Here is an 18449-nt window from a genome sequence, read left to right on the forward strand (position 1 = left end):
GGATGAACACAGCAGGCCAAGCAGCATCTCAGGAGCACAAAAGCTGACGTTTCGGGCCTAGACCCTTCATCAGAGAGATGAAGGGTCTAGGCCTGAAACATCAGCTTTTGTGTTCCTGAGATGCTGCTTGGCCTGCTGTGTTCATCCAGCCTCACATCTTGTTGTCTTAACAAGTTGCTGGTCTTCACTGCGCACATGCAAGTTCCAAAGGCATCATGGATAATGTAGTCTTCCCAATGTGTTTAGGAGAAAGTGAGTAGATCAGGAAAGCTGTGTGGAGAGAGAAACTGTTAATGCCAAGAGTCTGATCTAGCTTTTGTTCAGAACTAAAAGGGTCTAGAAAATGTTGGTTTTTATGTTGTAGACAAGGATAGAGTAAGAGCGAGGGGAGTAGATGATGAGGGTATCTGGAGTCTAAACTAGACTAAACTAAACTAGAGGGTAATAAGTTTAAGGTGAGAGGATAAAGATTTAAAACAGAACTGAAGGATAACTTTTTCAACTAAAGGATGGTAAGTGTGTGGAATGAGCTGCCAGAAGAAGTGGTGGTGGCTGGTACAATTCAACATCGAAAAGGCATCTGGATGTGTCCATGAACAAGAAGGGTTTGGAGGGATATGGGCCAAATGATGGTAAATGTGATTAGATCACATTTGGATGTCTGGCCAGCGCAGATGAGTTGGGCCAAAGGGTCTATTTCCTTGCTGTATGACTCTGTGATACAGGAGGAGGTTACAGTGATAAGGAGAAGTGTAGTGACTGAAGGACATGGCAATGATAAGGAGGGCTGTAGGGATGGTGCGGATTTTAGTGGCAGGAAGAGTGTAAGATTTGGAGGAAGTTACAGAGAAAAGGAAGGGTTTTATGGCTGAAGTTGAGTCCAGAGATAGGGAGGAGTGTTGTGGATGGACGGGATTGGATAGATATGGAGTGGTGTAGCGCCTGGTAGACATAACAAGAGAGGCACAGAGGGACCTGAGATCATTACAGAGATATGGAGGTCGTAGGTGCTGGAGGCATTTACAGAAAAAGGGACGAATCTACGGTCTGTAGGAAATGGCAGAGGTAGGGAAGGGTCTAGGAACTGAAGGAGACTGTGGAGACAGCGCAGGATATAGGGGCTGGAGGGGGTGACAGAGATGGGAGGGTTTCAGGGGTGAAAGTGGTACAAGGGATAGGGAGGAGCATGAGCTAGAGCAGGTTTCAGGGATAGGGAGATGTTCAAGGGCTGAAGGATGTGACACAGATAGTGAGGAGTATAGTGGCTGGAGGCATTTAGAGACTTCAGGAGGTGTAGGGCAGATTGGAGATATCTGAACAATAGGTGGTTACACAGACAGGAATGGGTGTAGGCACTGGATATATTGTCAGAAATTATGAGGAACATAGGGACTGGAGGAAGTTGCAGATAAAGCGAGGGATGCTGGAACTGGAAGAGGGTGGGATCTATGTGTTGAAGGAGGTGACAGAGATACTGAGGGGTTCAGAGGCTCAAGGAGAGCATGGTGTTAGGAGGAGTTGTGAGGAGGACTGGGGCTGGAAGTGGTTACAGAGATGGGGGCCGGGGGCCATAGTGTCTGACGGGACTTGCAGAGATACTGTGGCGCATAGGGCCCAAGGGAGGCACCAGAGCTAGGGAGTTGAATAGGGGTTTGAGGAGGGGATAGTGATAGGAAGAGATGTAGGTTACAGGGATGGGGAGGGATGTATAGGCTTGAGAATGTTACAGGGAGAAGAAGGGTATAGGAGCTGGAAGAGGCGACAGAGATAAGGAAGGGTGTAATGACTAGAGATGTTTACAGAAATAGCAACAAGTAAGAAGTCTGTAGAAGATAACAGAGGTAAGGAGCAATGTAATGTCTACAGGTCTTTACAGAGATAGGAAGGAGTGTTATGGATGGAGGGTAGGGCACAAATATGGAGGGTTCTAGTGGCTGGTGAACGGGCACAGGGACTTGAGGTGGCTACAGCGAAAGAGAAGGATATAGGCATTGACAGAAATAATGAGAAATCTAGGCTCGGAGGAGGCGGCAGAAAAAGGGGAGGATGTGGAAATTGGAGGAGACTAGAGATATGGCAGGAGAGCAACTAGAGGAGGTGACAGAGGTATGGAGGTGTTCATAGGCTGAAGAAGATTACAGAGATTGGAAGGGGTTGGAGGAGCACATAGTGATAGGATGGGATACAGGGACTGGAGGAGGTTACAGAGACAGGGAGGTGTGTGAAAACTGGAGAGAGATCCCATGTGGGGCTGGTGTGTTTGGGAACAGGAGTGAAATGAAGAATAAAAGACTCTGTAAGATCAACAACAGGATTCCACTTTGGTTATTTTGAGTGACCCAGTGTAGCATGGGTCTGTGTAAATGTGTGATATATCTATGATGGTGAGGGTTGGATGGAGCTTCTGCATTTTCCCTCCGGCTTGTGGGTGAAGCCACTGCTGCCTGTGTGATGTTTTGAAGCTGACAACTGATTGTGGGGCTGCTGCTAATCGTTCAGTGATCAGAGAGGTTTCAGTTCCTCCGCTGACGTGGCCCTCCCCTTCCCCTCCATCTGGAGCGAGTGACCACACCACCTGCAGCCCCTTCACAAACAGGCCAAATACAGCATCACTTCTGCTCTCAGGATCTAAAACGAGGCACTCAAAACACCGCCCATTCCTCCCAAGGTTAATGGTCTGCAATGCATTGAACTCAGTTGCGGAGACCGCCTTGGGTCTGGCTCTTCGACTATGTGAACTGTCACTGGATTGGCTTTCAACGGATTGCGAAAAGCGTTCTTGTTGTGCAGCAGGTTTAAAGCAAAAAGCCTTAAAATGCAACTGAAGGCTCAAACTAAGAAAAAGGAGGTCCATCTGCCCTTCCAAAGTTATTTGCCTTTCAGTACAATCAAGGCTCTACCTGCTCTCCCACATCCCTCAATTCACTCAGAGCGTAAAATTTTATCCACTAGAGTCTTCCATAGACAGAGAGAATGCTACAGATTCACCGGCCTCTGAGCGAAATAATTTCTCTTCATCTCAGTCCAAATTAGTTGCTCCTTATCCCAGTCTTTCAGAAATGTCCTGTTTTTCTATTCTTCCAACCAAAGTGAATACTTCCATGTTTCCCACATGAAAGTCCATCTGCTGCTTCCTTACCCAAATACATATCCACTTCGGCCCTGCTACTCCACTTCCAAGCCTACTCTCCCACAGAGATTTGTATCTTCATCTACTCCTTCTGCAGATTTATCTTCACTGATGGTTATACCATTGACGATTCAGAGCCATGTCAAGTCAGAGGCCAGCAAAGCATTTCCATACCAAAAGCTCTGACCCAAACAGAGGTGTGAACAGGTTTTTGAAAGGGATATGACTAATATTTTGAAGATAATTCAAGCGGACAATCAAAAATTAGAGGCACAGAGTCATAAAGGTCGCCAGCACAGTAAAAGGCCCTTCAGCCCATCAAGTTTATGCTGGTCAAAAACGAACCCCTAACCATCCCAATCCCATTTTCCAGCATTTCCCCCAGTATTTCTAGCTACCTATTTAATGTTATGAGCCTTCTGCCTCTATCACCCTTACAGGCAGTATGTTACAGACAGCTACGAAACTCTGGATGAAAACAATTTTCTTCACATTTCCTCGAAATCTCCTGTCCCCTTACTTTAAATCTATGCCCCCTGGTCGGCATGGATGATTTGGGACGAAGGGCCTGTTTCTACACTATAGGCCCCTATGAGAGTGTGACTCTATGACACAATGGAGGGACAGAGAAAGAAAAGAGAATGAAATGTTTTCAAGAAGAAGTTTTCAGGGCTTCAGACATTAAACGATATGGGGGAGAAAGTGGAAACAGGGGACTAGGTTTCGTACAAAAACAGAAGTTGCTGGAAAAGCTCAGCAGGTCTGGCACCATCTGTGTAGAAAAATTAGAGTTAATGTTTCTGTTCCGATGATCCTTCCTCAGAACTGGACTGAATTTGATGATCAAACATAATCCTCTTGAATGGCAGACCAGGCTCGATGGGTTGAATAGCCTATGTCTGACACTACTTGCTATGCTCCTATGAACACAAAGCCCATTCGCACATTAAACATACATAAACCTGAAAGTTCATTCTGTGGATAACGATGTAGGAAGCCAGAAATAGATCGGTGAAAACCCGGAGTGTCGATTTGCTTGCTCTCTGCCCCTTCATTTGCATTCCACTGAATAAATAGAGCTGGATGACCCTCTCTCGTTTACCGAGTCTGGGTGCAGAGCGGATCCCGGGAGTTTACAACAAACGGTTCGACTGAGGGCAACACCTGGGCAGTTGGCTGTTTTACCACATTCTCCAAGGAAATGTTTTCCATGGTGCATCTACTGTGGGCCCTGCTGCTCCATGTAACAGGTCAGAAATTGCTCTGGGATAATGTCTGCCCATTAAACACTGGGCGATGCTCTTTCACACCCGCTGGCAAAGTCACTCAAAGTGTGTCTGTGTTTCTTTCATTGTAGGTACCTTGGCCGTTCCTGTCCTTAATCAGAGTCCAACGTCTGACCCAGTCTCCGCCGGCCAGACCACCCGGTTGAACTGTGCGATGCAGAACGGAAAAGTGGACAGCTACTATGTGTTCTGGTACCGACAGAAACCCGGAGAGGCCCCGGTGTGGGTGATTGAGCATCAAACTGATGGTGATATATACAGGGGCACCGGTTTCACTGACCGTTTTCAACCTTCTCGAGACTCCGTCAGTAACAGTTTCATCTTAACCATCGGAAACCTGGTCTCCAGTGACTCCGCCGTCTATTACTGTGCTGTGTGGAGTGGCTCAGCTGGTTATCACAGTGAGTCAGGCCAATACACTAACCCAGTGTGGAGGACACACTCAAATTTACAGCAGCTGAGCAATCACTGGCTGAGGACATGTCAGCGCCTCCAAAAACATCCCTCAGCGCAATTTCTTTTGCAGCCCAGCTACATTTGAAGTGGTACTGTCAGATCTCCAGAGATGTTAGACTCTGGATCTAATCCAGCACCATCAGTTTCTCAGAGACAAGAGAGATTTGGGAATCTTTCTTTCGTCTGTGAATCGGTCCGGTCCCAGCTCCACTCATCCCCCTGAGAAATGAGAATGTGGAAAACGACAGATTACTGACATTTCTTCCCTCTTTTCTTCCCACTCCAACCCTAGGTTAGGTTTTAGGCCGGTCCTGCCGTTGTGACGCGCCTCTGTGATACACCTTCGGAGGTGGAACTGCCCTGACCGTTCGGAGTAAGTAATCCTCTTTTCTCTTTCTCTGTCATTCATACCAGTTCAACTTTTATCCCTCCAGAGTCATTATATTTTCTGGATTTTGCCAAGTCACGATTTAACAGATTTTGCAACAAATCTAACTTAGATGCACAAGTCAGAGTGTTACATCAATAATCATCTCACTCACTCACACAGGTCGGAATAGGATTTATCTTAATAATTTTCTCATAGATTTGTACAAGTCAGTATGGTTTATCGGTATTAATCATTATCTCGCTCTCTCATGGACACCAACAGGCCACAGTGTTATAAATCTCAATAATTCTCTGGCAGATGCATGCAGAACAGTGTGTTATTTACATCACACATGTCAGATAGATTATTGTAATGATTTTCTCTCACTCATACAGGTCAGTGTTACTTTAATAATTCCGTCTCCCTCACAGGCACACGCGATTCAGAGTGTTATTCATCTTACTTATTCACTCTCTTCCTATCCCTCTCTCTCAAACACACAGGTCAGAGTCATGTGACTAGTCCTCTCTCTCCCGCACACAGGCCAGTGTATTTTATATATATATTAGTAATTCTCTTTCTCTGTCTCCCTCTCTCTCAGACACAGGGCAGCGGGTTATTTGTATTCATAATTCTCTCACACACAAAGAGACACAGGTCAGACATTATATCAATAATCCTCCACACATCGAGGCCAATGTTACATTTATAAATCTTTCACGCACAAACACACAATCATCACAGGTTATAACAATAACTCTCTCCCATACACAGATCAGAGTGTTATTTACTTTAATAATTCACTCTCAGAAACAAAGATCAGATAGATGATATCAATAATTCTCTCCCACATACACATGTCTGAGTTCATTAAATTGTTTTCTCTTGAACATTGATAGGTACCTGATACATTAATTTTCTCTCACAAAAACTCACAGGCAATTTTATGATCACAATTCGCCCTCTCCCTCACACACAGATAGGTTAGCAAATTATTTACGTTAACAATTCTGCCTGTCAAAACACACAGATGAAAGATTATGATAATAATGCTCTCATAGACACACTAATCAGCTTTACATTGAGAATTCTCTCTCTCACAAAGACGCACAGATCTGAGTGTTAATTGTATAAATAATTTTCTCGCTCCCTCCATCTGCCTTTCCTCCTCTCTCTTAAAAACACACACACGGAGGTTAAGTGCTCCTTCGGTTCGTAATTATTTCTCTCTCCCTCTTTCATACTCTCTCACAAAAACAGGTCAGCGTTTACATCTATAATTCTGTCTCACACAAATCAGACAGGTCTTCTTCCTATTCCTCTCAAACACATCTCAGCATCTTAACTATATTAATAATTATCTCTCACTCTGGCTCGAATGTTTATATTATATATATTCATAATCATCTCTTACCCGCAGGTCAAATTGACAGATCAATGATTCTTGCCCGCTCTATTCACACACACAATGTGACATTGATCATTCCATCGCACACAAACATGTAGCAGTTAGAGTGTCATTTAAATTAATATGTCTGTCTCTGTAACACACGCACGCACACACACACACAAACACACACGGACACACACACACACACACACACGCACACTCGCGGACACACACACACACACGGACACACACACACACACACACGGACACACACACACACACACACACACACACACACACACACACACACACACAGTGGCACACAGATAACGTGTTGTATACCCAAATAATTCTCTATCTCACAGACATAGCAGACCAGAGATTCTCTCAATAATTCTCTCACATACAGGTCAATATTCCATTGATAATTCTCTCTCTCACACACACAAGCACGATCGTCAAAAATGAAATTGATTATTCTTGCTGACATACACTGGTGAATGTTACATTTATAATACTCTCTCTCAAAGCCACGTCGGTCAGAAATTATAAGGATAATTGTCTGTCTCTGTCTCTGGCTCTCTGCCTTTCACACACTCTCTCTCTCACGCACGCACAGACGCACACAAACACACGTGCACACACACACACACACACACACACACACACACACACACACACACACACACACACACACACTCACGTCAGTGTGTCCATACGTTCATAATTCTCCCACACTCAAACACAATCAGGTAAGAGATTGCATCAATAATTCTTGCTCACATACAGGTCAGTGTTGCAGTGATAATTCTCTCTCACACACAAACAAGCACAGAGGTCGAAAATTAAAGAGGTAATTCTTTCTGACATACACTGATCAAAGTTACTTTTATAATTCTCTCTCACACAAAGAAGCACAGGTAAGAGATTGTAAGAATCATTCCCTTTGTCACTGTCTCTATTTCTGTTTCTCTATGTTACTCTCGGTCTCATACACACGGACGCAAACTCATATGCACACACTCGCAGGTCAGAGTGTGATTCATGCTTGTAATTCTTCCTCCGTCCCCCTCTTTCACACCCTCTCAGACACTCACAGATCAGTGTTTACATCAATAATTCTGTCTCACACAAGTCAGACAGGTCATCTTTCTATTTCTCTCACACACAGGTCAGCGGGTTGTATACAATATTAAAAGTTATCTTTCACACGCAGGTCAGATGGAAATATCAATGCGCTCTCTATTTCACAGACCAAGTGTGACATTAATCATTGTATTTCACACAAAGTCTCAACAGTCGGAATGTAATTTATATCAATAAATCGGTGTCTCTAATACAAGCATAGCCACACACCCAGAAACACACAAACACAGGCACACACCAGTGTTTTATATATGTTAATAATTCTGTCACTCACAAGCACAAACAGGTCAGACATTCTATCAATAATTCTCTCTCACAAACATGTCAGCGTTACATTGATAATTCTATCTCACATGCACACAAGCACAGAGGTCAAAAATTAAATGACTAATATTTTTCTGACACACGCTGGCCAATGTTACATTAATTATTCTCTCTCAAAAAGGCACAAAGTCACAGATTTTCACAATAATTCTCTCCGCCTCTGTCTCTCTGTCTCTGCGTCCCTCCCTTTCTCTCTCTCTCTCTCACACACACACATAGACACACACACACATTCGCGCACTCGCTTGTCAGTGTTATAATAACGCTTCTCTCTGACAAAAACACACAGATCAACATTTTTCTTTCATTCATGTTTCTCTCTCAGACAGTTTCTGTCACTCACATACAAAACAACACAGTTCATAACTTAAATCGGTAATCCTTTGTCTCAAACACAGGTCAGAATTATTTGATTTTTTTGTCTCCCTGCCTTCCTCTCTCTCTCTCTCTCTCTCTCCTTCACACTCAAACTCCAGTGTGCAGTATAAGTATTGCTCACCCTCTCTCTTTCACACTTTCATGCAACACAACAGAGATGAAAACAGTAATATTGCCTCATGCACGCATGTCAGGTAAATTATACCTATAGTTCTGTCACAGACAAGTCATCTGTTTTATTAATAATTCTCTGCCTCACACAAATACACCAGTTAGATTGTCATCATTGTCAGTAATTCTCTCTCTATTCATTCACGGGATGAGGGCTTCGCTGGCGAGGCAGCAATTACTGTCGATCATTAATTGCCCAGAGGAGAGTTAAGAGTCAACTACATTGCTGTGGCCTGGAGTCACATGTTGGTCAGATCAAGTAAGGACGGCAGTTTTAAGGACATGAGTGAAGCAGATGGGTTTTTCCAAAAATCAACAATGGATTCACAGTCATTATTAGATTCTTAATTACAGATATACGTTGAGTTCAAATTCGAACCAGGGTCTCCAGAACTTTATCTGGGTCTTTGGATTAATCAGCTCAGTCATAAAACCATTCGACCATTACCTCCACACATATAGAACATTACAGGCCCTTCGGCCCTCGATGTTGTGCTGACCTGTCATACCGATCTCAAGCCCATCTAACCTACACTATTCCATGTACGTCCATATGCTCGTCCAATGATAACTGAAATGTACCTAAAGTTGGCGAATCTACTACCATTGCAGGCAAAGCGTTCCATTCTCTTACTACTCTGGCACTGAGCCTGATACTGTGGCAAAGAAGGGAAGGGGGCAGAATAGAAAAGTACTCGTGGTAGGGGACTCGATAGTTAGGGGAATCGACAGGAGATTTTGTGGGCAAGATCGGGATTCCCGGAAGGTATGTTGCCTCCCTGGTGCCAGGGTCCGGGACGTCTCCGATCGGGTGTATAAAGTTCTAAAAGGGGAGGGCGAACAACCAGAAATCGTGTTACATATTGGCACAAATGATATAGCCAGAAATAGGTTTCAGGATATAAAAAGTGATTTCAGGGAGTTAGGATGGAAGCTGCAGAGCAGGACGAACAGAGTAGTGTTCTCTGGTTTACTACCGGTGCCACGAGATAGCGAGGCGAGGAACAGGGAGCGGGCGCAGCTTAACACGTGGCTACGCAGCTGGTGTAGGAGGGAGGGCTTCAGATATGTTGATAATTGGGATGCCTTCTGGGGAAGGTGGGACCTGTACAAGAAGGACGGGTTGCATCTGAACTGGAAGGGGACCAATGTCCTGGGTGGAAGGTTTGCTCGAGTAGTTCGAGAGGGTTTAAACTAGTATGGCAGGGGGGTGGGAACCTGAGCTGTATACCAGAGGTGAGCGTTGATGCAGGTGAGGCAGTAGCAAGAGGTTGACCAGCTAGTGGGAAGGATTTTCCTGGGAAGGAACCAAGGGATCGGTTAAACTGTGTTTGCTTTAATGCAAGGAGTATCAGGAATAAAAGTGATGAACTTCGAGCATGGATCAGTACCTGGTGCTATGATGTTGTGGCCATAACAGAGACATGGGTTTCTCATGGGCAGGAATGGTTGCTGGATGTTCCAGGGTTTAGAACATTTAAAAAGAATAGGGAGGGGGGAATAAGAGGAGGGGGTGTAGCACTACTAATCAGAGAGGGTATCACAGCTACAGAAGCTTCCTTTGTCGAGGAAGATCTGCCGACTGAGTCAGTATGGGTGGAAATTAGGAACAGCAAGGGAGTAGTCACCTCGTTAGGGGTTTACTACAGGCCCCCCAATAGCAGCAGGGAGATTGAAGAAAGCATAGGTCGACAGATTTTGGAAAAGTGTGCACGCAGTAGGGTTGTTGTAATGGGTGACTTTAACTTTCCTAATATTGATTGGAACCTCCTTCGAGCAGAAGATTTGAATGGAGCTGTTTTTGTAAGGTGTGTTCAGGAGGGTTTCCTAACGCAGTACGTTGACAGGCCGACGAGGGGAGAGGCCATTCTAGACTTGGTGCTCGGAAACGAGCCGGGGCAGGTATCAGATCTTGTGGTGGGAGAGCATTTTGGTGATAGTGACCATAACTGCCTCACATTCTACATAGCTATGGAGAAGGAGAGGATTAGGCAGAATGGGAGGATATTTAATTGGGGAAGAGGAAACTATGATGCGATTAGACATGAGTTAGGAAGCATGGACTGGGAGCAGTTGTTCCATGGGAAGGGAACTATAGACATGTGGAGACGGTTTAAGGAACAGTTGTTGGGAGTGATGAGTAAATATGTCCCTCTGAGACAGGCAAGAAGGGGTAAGATTAAGGAACCTTGGATGACGAGAGCGGTGGAGCTTCTAGTGAAAAGGAAGAAGGTAGCTTACATAGGTGGAGGAAGCTAGGGTCAAGTTCAGCTAGAGAGGATTACATGCAGGCAAGGAAGGAGCTCAAAAATGGTCTGAGGAGAGCCAGGAGGGGGCACGAGAAAGGCTTGGCAGAAGGAATCCGGGAAAACACAAAGGCATTTTACACTTACGTGAGGAATAAGAGAATGGTCAAAGAAAGAGTAGGGCCGATCAGGGATAGCATAGGGAACTTGTGTGTGGAGCCTGAGGAGGTAGGGGAAGCCCTAAATGAGATTTTTGCTTCTGTCTTTACGAAAGAAACCAACTTTGGAGTGAATGAAACCTTTGAAGAGCAGGTGTGCATGCTGGAATGGATAGAGATAGACGAAACTGATGTGCTGAAAATTTTGTCAAACATTAAGATTGACAAGTCGCCAGGCCCGGATCAGATTTGTCCTCGGCTGCTTTGGGAAGCGAGAAATGCAATTGCTTCGCCACTTGCGAAGATCTTTGCATCCTCGCTCTCCACTGGAGTCGTACCTGAGGACTGGAGACAGGCAAATGTAATTCCTCTCTTCAAGAAAGGAAATAGGGAAATTCCCGGCAATTATAGACCAGTAAGTCTCACGTCTGTCGTCTGCAAGGTGTTAGAAAGGATTCTGAGGGATAAGATTTATGACCATCTGGAAGAGCATGGCTTGATCAAATACAGTCAACACGGCTTTGTGAGGGGTAGGTCATGCCTTACAAACCTTATCGAGTTTTTTGAGGATGTGACTAGAAAGGTTGATGAGGGTCGAGCTGTGGATGTGGTGTATATGGACTTCAGTAAGGCATTTGATAAGGTTCCCCATGGTAGGCTCATTCAGAAGGTCAGGAGGAATGGGATACAGGGGAACTTAGCTGCTTGGATACAGAATTGGCTGGCCAACAGAAGACAGCGAGTGGTAGTAGAAGGAAAATATTCTGCCTGGAAGTCAGTGGTGAGTGGAGTTCCACAGGGCTCTGTCCTTGGGCCTCTACTGTTTGTAATTTTTATTAATGACTTGGACGAGGGGATTGAAGGATGGGTCAGCAAGTTTGCAGACGACACAAAGGTCGGAGGTGTCGTTGACAGTATAGAGGGCTGTTGTAGGCTGCAGTTGGACATTGACAGGATGCAGAGATGGGCTGAGAGGTGGCAAATGGAGTTCAACCTGGATAAATGCGAGGTGATGCATTTTGGAAGGTCGAATTTGAAAGCTTAGTACAGGATTAAGGATAGGATTCTTGGCAGCGTGGAGGAACAGAGGGATCTTGGTGTGCAGATACATAGATCCCTTAAAATGGCCACCCAAGTGGACAGGGTTGTTAAGAAAGCATATGGTGTTTTGGCTTTCATTAACAGGGGGATTGAGTTTAAGAGTCGTGAGATCTTGTTGCAGCTCTATAAAACTTTGGTTAGACCGCACTTGGAATACTGCGTCCAGTTCTGGGCGCCCTATTATAGGAAAGATGTGGATGCTTTGGAGAGGGTTCAGAGGAGGTTTACCAGGATGCTGCCTGGACTGGAGGGCTTATCTTATGAAGAGAGGTTGACTGAGCTCGGTCTCTTTTCATTGGAGAAAAGGAGGAGGAGAGGGGACCTCATTGAGGTATACAAGATAATGAGAGGCATAGATAGAGTTGATAGCCAGAGACTATTTCCCAGGGCAGAAATGGCTAGCACGAGGGGTCATAGTTTTAAGCTGGTTGGTGGAAAGTATCGAGGGGATGTCAGAGGCAGGTTCTTTACGCAGAGAGTTGTGAGAGCATGGAATGCGTTGCCAGCAGCAGTTATGGAAGCAAGGTCATTGGGGTCATTTAAGAGACTGCTGGACATGTATATGGTCACAGAAATTTGAGGGTGCATACATGAGGATCAATGGTCGGCACAACATTGTGGGCTGAAGGGCCTGTTCTGTGCTGTACTGTTCTATGTTCTATGTTCTATGTTCTACTCTCTGAGTAAAGAAACTGCCTCTGACATCTGTCCTATATCTTTCACCCCACAATTTAAAGCTATGCCCCCTCGTGCTCGCTGTCACCATCCTAGGAAAAAGGCTCTCCCTATCCACCCTATCTGACCCTCTGATTATTTTATATGTTTCAATTAAGTCACATCTCAAACTTCTTCTCTCCAATGAAAACAGCCTCAAGTCCCTCAGCCTTTCCTCGTAAGACCTTCCCTCCATACCAGGCAACATCCTAGTAAATCTCCTCTGCACCCTTTCCAAAGCTTCCACATCCTTCTTATAATGCGGTGACCAGAACTGTACACAATACTCCAAGTGCGGCTGCACCAGAGTTTTGTACAGCTGCAGCATAACCTCTTGGTTCCGGAACTCGATCCCTCTATTAAGAAAAGCTAAAACACTGTATGCCTTCTTAACAGCCCTGTCAACCTGGGTGGCAACTTTCAAGGATCTCTGTGCATGGACACCGCGATCTCTCTGCTCATCTACACTACTAAGAATCTTACCATTAGCCCAGTACTTTGCCTTCCAGTTACTCCTACCAAAGTGCATCACCTCACACTTGTCTGCATTAAACTCCATTTGCCACCTCTCAGCCCAGCTCTGCAGCTTATCTATGTCTCTCTGCAACCTACAACATCCTTCATCACTACCCACAACTCCACCGACCTTAGTGTCGTCTGCAAATTTACTAACCCATCCTTCTACGCCCTCATCCAGGTCATTTATAAAAATGACAAACAGCAGTGGACCCAACACCGACCCTTGCGGTACACCACTAGTAACTGGTCTCCAGGATGAACATTTCCCATCAACTACCACCCTCTGTCTTCTTTCAACAAGCCAATTTCCGATCCAAACTGCTATATCTCCCACAATCCCATTCCTCTGCATTTTGTACAATAGCCTATTGTGGGGAACCTTATCGAACGCCTTGCTGAAATCCATATACACCACATCAACCGGTTTACTCTCATCTACCTGTTTGGTCACCTTCTCAAAGAACTCAATCAGGTTTGTGAGGCACGACCTACCCTTCACAAAACCATGCTGACTATCCCTAATCAATTTATTCTTTTCTAGATGATTATAAATCCTATCTCTGATAACCTTTTCCAACACTTTACCAACTACTGAGGTAAAGCTCACTGGTCTATAATTACCAGGGTTGTCTCTACTCCCCTTCTTGAACAGGGGAACCACATTTGCTATCCTCCAGTCGTCTGGCACTATTCCTGTAGACAATGACGAGTTAAAGATCAATGCCAAAGGCTCGGCAATCTCCTCCCTGGCTTCCCAGAGGCCCCGAGGATAAATCCCATCCAGCCCAGGGGACTTATCTATCTTCACACTCTGTAGGATTCTAATACCTCTTCCTTGTGAACCACAATCCCACCTCGTCTAGTAGCCTGTATCTCAGTATTCTCCTCGACAACATTGTCACGTTCTAGAGTGGATACTGTCCAAAAATATTCATTTAGTGCTTCCCCTATCTCCTCTGGCTCCACACACAACTTCCCACTACTATCCTTGATTGGCCCTAATCTTACTTTCGTCATTCTTTTATTCCTTAAATACCTATACAAAGCCTTAGGTTTTACCCTGATCCTATCCACCAACAACTTCTCATGTCTCCTCCTGGCTCTTCTGAGCTCTCTCTTTAGGTCTTTCCTGGCTACTTCATAGCACTCAAGCTCCCTAACTGAGCCTTCACATCTCATCCTAACATAAGCCTTCTTCTTCCTCTTGACCAGAGATTCCACTTCCTTTGTAAACCATGGCTCCCGCGCTCTACAGCTTCCTCCTTGCCTGACAGGTACATACTTATCTAGGACACACAGGAGCTTTTCCTTGAATAGGCTCCACATTTCTAATGTGCCCATCCCCTGCAGTTTCCTTCCCCATCCTATGCTCCCTAAATCTTGCCTAATCTCATCATAATTACCTTTCCCCCAGCTATAACTCTTGCTCAGTGGTATACACCTATCCCTTTCCATCACGAACGTAAACATAACAGAATTGTGATTGCTATCACCAAAGTGCTCACCTACTTCCAAATCTAACACCTGCCCAGGCTCATAACCCAGTTCCAAATCTGATGTGGCTTTGCCCCTTGTTGGCCTGTCTACATACTGTGTCAGAAAGCCCTCCTGCACACACTGGACAAAAACTGACCCATCTATAGTACTCGAACTCTCGTGTTCCCAGTCAATATTTGGAAAGTTGAAGTCCCCCATGACAACTACCCTGTCTCTCTCACTCCTATCGAGAATCATCTTTGCTATCCTCTCCTCTACATCTCTGGAACTATTCGGAGGCCTATAGAAAACTCCGAACAGGGTCACCTCTACTTTCCTGTTTCTAACCTCAGCTGCCATACTACCTCAGTTGACGAGTCCCCAAACATCCTTTCTGCAACTGGAATACTGTCCTTGACCAACAATGCCACACCTCCCCCTTTTTTACCATCTTCCCTGTTCTTACTGAAACATCTCAATCCTGGAACCTGCAACAACCATTCCTGTCCCTGCTCTGTCCACGTCTCCGAAATGGCCACAACATCGAAGTCCCAGGTACTAACCCATGCTGCAAGTTCACCCACCTTATTCCAGATGCTCATGGCGTTGAAGTGGACACACTTCAAACCAACTTCTTGCTTGCCGGTGCCATCTTGCTTCCCTGAAACTTTATTTCGGACCTGCCTACGCTCAACCTTTTCTATACTTGAACTACAATTTTGGTTCCCATCACCCTGCTGAATTAGTTTAAACCCTCCCGAATAGGCTCAGCAAATTTCTCCCCCAGGATATCGGTACCCCTCTGGTTCAGGTGAAGACCATCCTGCTTGTAGAAGTCCCACCTACCCCAGAAAGAGCCCCATTTATCCAAGAATCCAAAACCCGCCCCCCTGCACCATCCCTGTAGCCACATGTTCAACTCTCTCTCTCTCCCTAATCCTCACCTCACTAGCACGTGACACGGGCAACAAACCAGAGACAACAACTCTGTTCGTCCTCGCTCTCAGCTTCCATCCTAGCTCCCTGAATTTCTGCCTTAAATCCCCATCTCTCTTCCTACCTATGTCGTTGGTGCTAATGTGGATCACGACTTGGGGCTACTCCCCCTCCCCCTTAAGGATTCCAAAAACACGATCAGAGACATCACGCACCCTGGCGCCTGGGAGGCAACACACCAACCGTGAGTCTCTCTTGTCCCCACAGAACCTCCTATCTGTCCCCCTAACTATGGAGTCCCCAATGACTACTGCTCTGCTCCTCTTCCCCCTTCCCTTCTGAGAAGCAGGGACAGACTCTGTGCCAGAGACCTGTGCCCCACTGCTTTCCTCTGGTAAGTCATCCCCCCCCAACAGTATCCAAAACGGTATACTTATTGTTGAGGGGAATGGCCGCAGGGGATCCCTGCACTGCCTGCCGGGTCCCTTTCCGCCCCCTGACCGTAACCCATCTGCCTTTTTCTTGTACCTGAGGAGCGACTACCTCCCTGTAACTCCTTTCAATAACACCCTCTGCCTCCCGAATGATCCGAAGTTCATCCAGCTCCAGCTCCAGTTCCCTAAAGCGGTTTTCAAGGAGCTGGAGTTGGGTGCACTTCCCGCAGATGTAGTCAGCCGGGACACTAGTGGTGACCCTTACATCCCACATTCTGCAGGAGGAACATTCAACTGCCCTGACCTCCATTCCCATTATTCTAAATTCCCAAAGAGACTGTTAAAAAATAAAGAATAAAAAATAAACTTGTTACCTTACCAATCAGGTGCGCAGAACATTTTTTTTTGGTTAGAGGAGGAGGATGGGTGGGAGACACTACCCGAGTAGTGTTTCGGGTAACGCAACCTCACAAATATTCATGCACAAACACACAGATCAGAGATTGCATCAATAATTCTTTCTCACACACACATCAGATTGTGAATCTCAACATTTCATTCACACACTGGACACACTGTTCTATTTATAAATAATTCTCTCTCGCACGCAGGTCAGGCAGTTGGATTAATTACTCCCACACTCTCTGTCTCGCGCTCTCACACACTTGCACACACGGACACCACACATGAACACACAAACCCATGCAAATGTCAGAGAGCTGTATAAATACTTCACTCACTCACTGTCACAGACACTGACAGGTCAGAGTGTTACAGAAATTAATAATTCTCACATGCATAGGTTTGGCAGATAATCACACACAAGCATATATGTAAATACTGTTCTGTCTTACATGCAGGTCAGATAGTTACATTGACACATTTCACACTTACTGAGTCTTCTATCTATTAGTAATTCTCCATCACGCACACAGGTGAGAATGTTTCTCTTCATACGTACCATCATCTCTCTACCTCTCTCTCTTTCCCCACACACAGGTAGTGATGATCGGAAACCATCCGTACTTCTGCTCCCACCTTCCCCAGAACAAATAGACACGGGATCAGCCACTCTGTCCTGTCTGGTGAGCCGCTTTAAGCCTGGCCTCGTGCAGGTCCTCTGGAGCGTGGATGGGAAAGAGACAGACAGTGGGGTGACCACAAGTGCCGTGTCCCCAGAAAGTGATCAAAGCTACAGCCTGAGCAGTTACCTGACAGTCACGGCCACTGACTGGAAGAAAGGTTCCAGATATTCCTGTAGTGTGAAGCACGGATCACTGACCTCGCCTCTCCTCAACACCATCAGCTCCAGCGACTGTTAGCTCTGAGGCATAAAATGCAACTGACAGTCACTGTGTGTGATGCGGCATTTTGTTGTTTGCTTCTGTTTCGCAATGTAACTTTTGCAGTAATGTAAGCATTTGGTGTACAACCCGATCATTGAGGGACATGAGGAGGGAGTGAAATGGTTGTTCCTATTGGGGAGCAGTGATTTCCTGCTGCAATCGAATTCATAGGTAGAACGGAGAGCAATCTCCCCTTCTGAATAATAAACAAATGTATTTGTGAACTTTGTGTAAACACAGCTCTGATTAAATACGAAATGTTACGAAGAAATGACTGTTCATTACTGTTGAACACCGAAAACAACACGTTTGGTCTTCACAATGAATAGTTTACACCCGTGACAATGAATTGCATGAAATGATAGTATGGGAATGTATATCATTAAAGTTCACCTGAATCCCGATTCTACCCCACTCCCAGTGGTCCAAGTCTCCAACTCTCCCCCACTCCCCTTGGGGCTTGTGACCACACCCTCTCCCACCTCTCCTGTCTGAAGGGTTCTCATGATCTCTATACCTGAGGTAGCTTCTCCTGCTTTCCTGTCTGAATTTATTCGATCTGGTTTTGTTTGCTAAAGAAACGGAATGTTCCATTCCATCCAATTCTCAGAGTTTTCAAGACTACAAGCACGTAATGCCCCTCAGCTCCCTTTTCCGGAGAGAATTGTAACAGGTTGGTCAGTGTCTTTTGCTGAATCCAACCTCCCAGTTCTGTCATTGGTCTTGTCGAAGATAACACCGTTTTGATTGCCTCTGAAATTTTGAAAGAATTGGGTGCCCTGGAATTTAATTCTTAGTGCAGCCTAATTAAAAAGAGTGGTAGCGGGTTTATTGTGTAAAATACACTCTGTCAGGGGCAGCAGATTGA

General features: G+C 45.4%; 1 protein-coding gene across 1 annotated transcript; it reads left to right on the forward strand.

Annotated features, from left to right (window-relative positions):
* Window positions 1–4236: 4236 nt before the first annotated feature.
* LOC125449801 (immunoglobulin lambda-1 light chain-like) lies at window positions 4237–17852 on the forward strand. Its single transcript, XM_048525711.2, has 4 exons — window positions 4237–4380; window positions 4488–4813; window positions 5209–5245; window positions 17235–17852. The coding sequence occupies exons 1-4, from the start codon at window positions 4332–4334 to the stop codon at window positions 17555–17557; spliced, it is 735 nt and encodes a 244-aa protein (XP_048381668.2). The 5' UTR covers window positions 4237–4331; the 3' UTR covers window positions 17558–17852.
* The last annotated feature ends 597 nt before the right edge of the window (window positions 17853–18449 follow it).

Source organism: Stegostoma tigrinum, chromosome 47 (assembly GCF_030684315.1).
Source record: "Stegostoma tigrinum isolate sSteTig4 chromosome 47, sSteTig4.hap1, whole genome shotgun sequence".
NCBI lineage: Eukaryota > Metazoa > Chordata > Chondrichthyes > Orectolobiformes > Stegostomatidae > Stegostoma > Stegostoma tigrinum.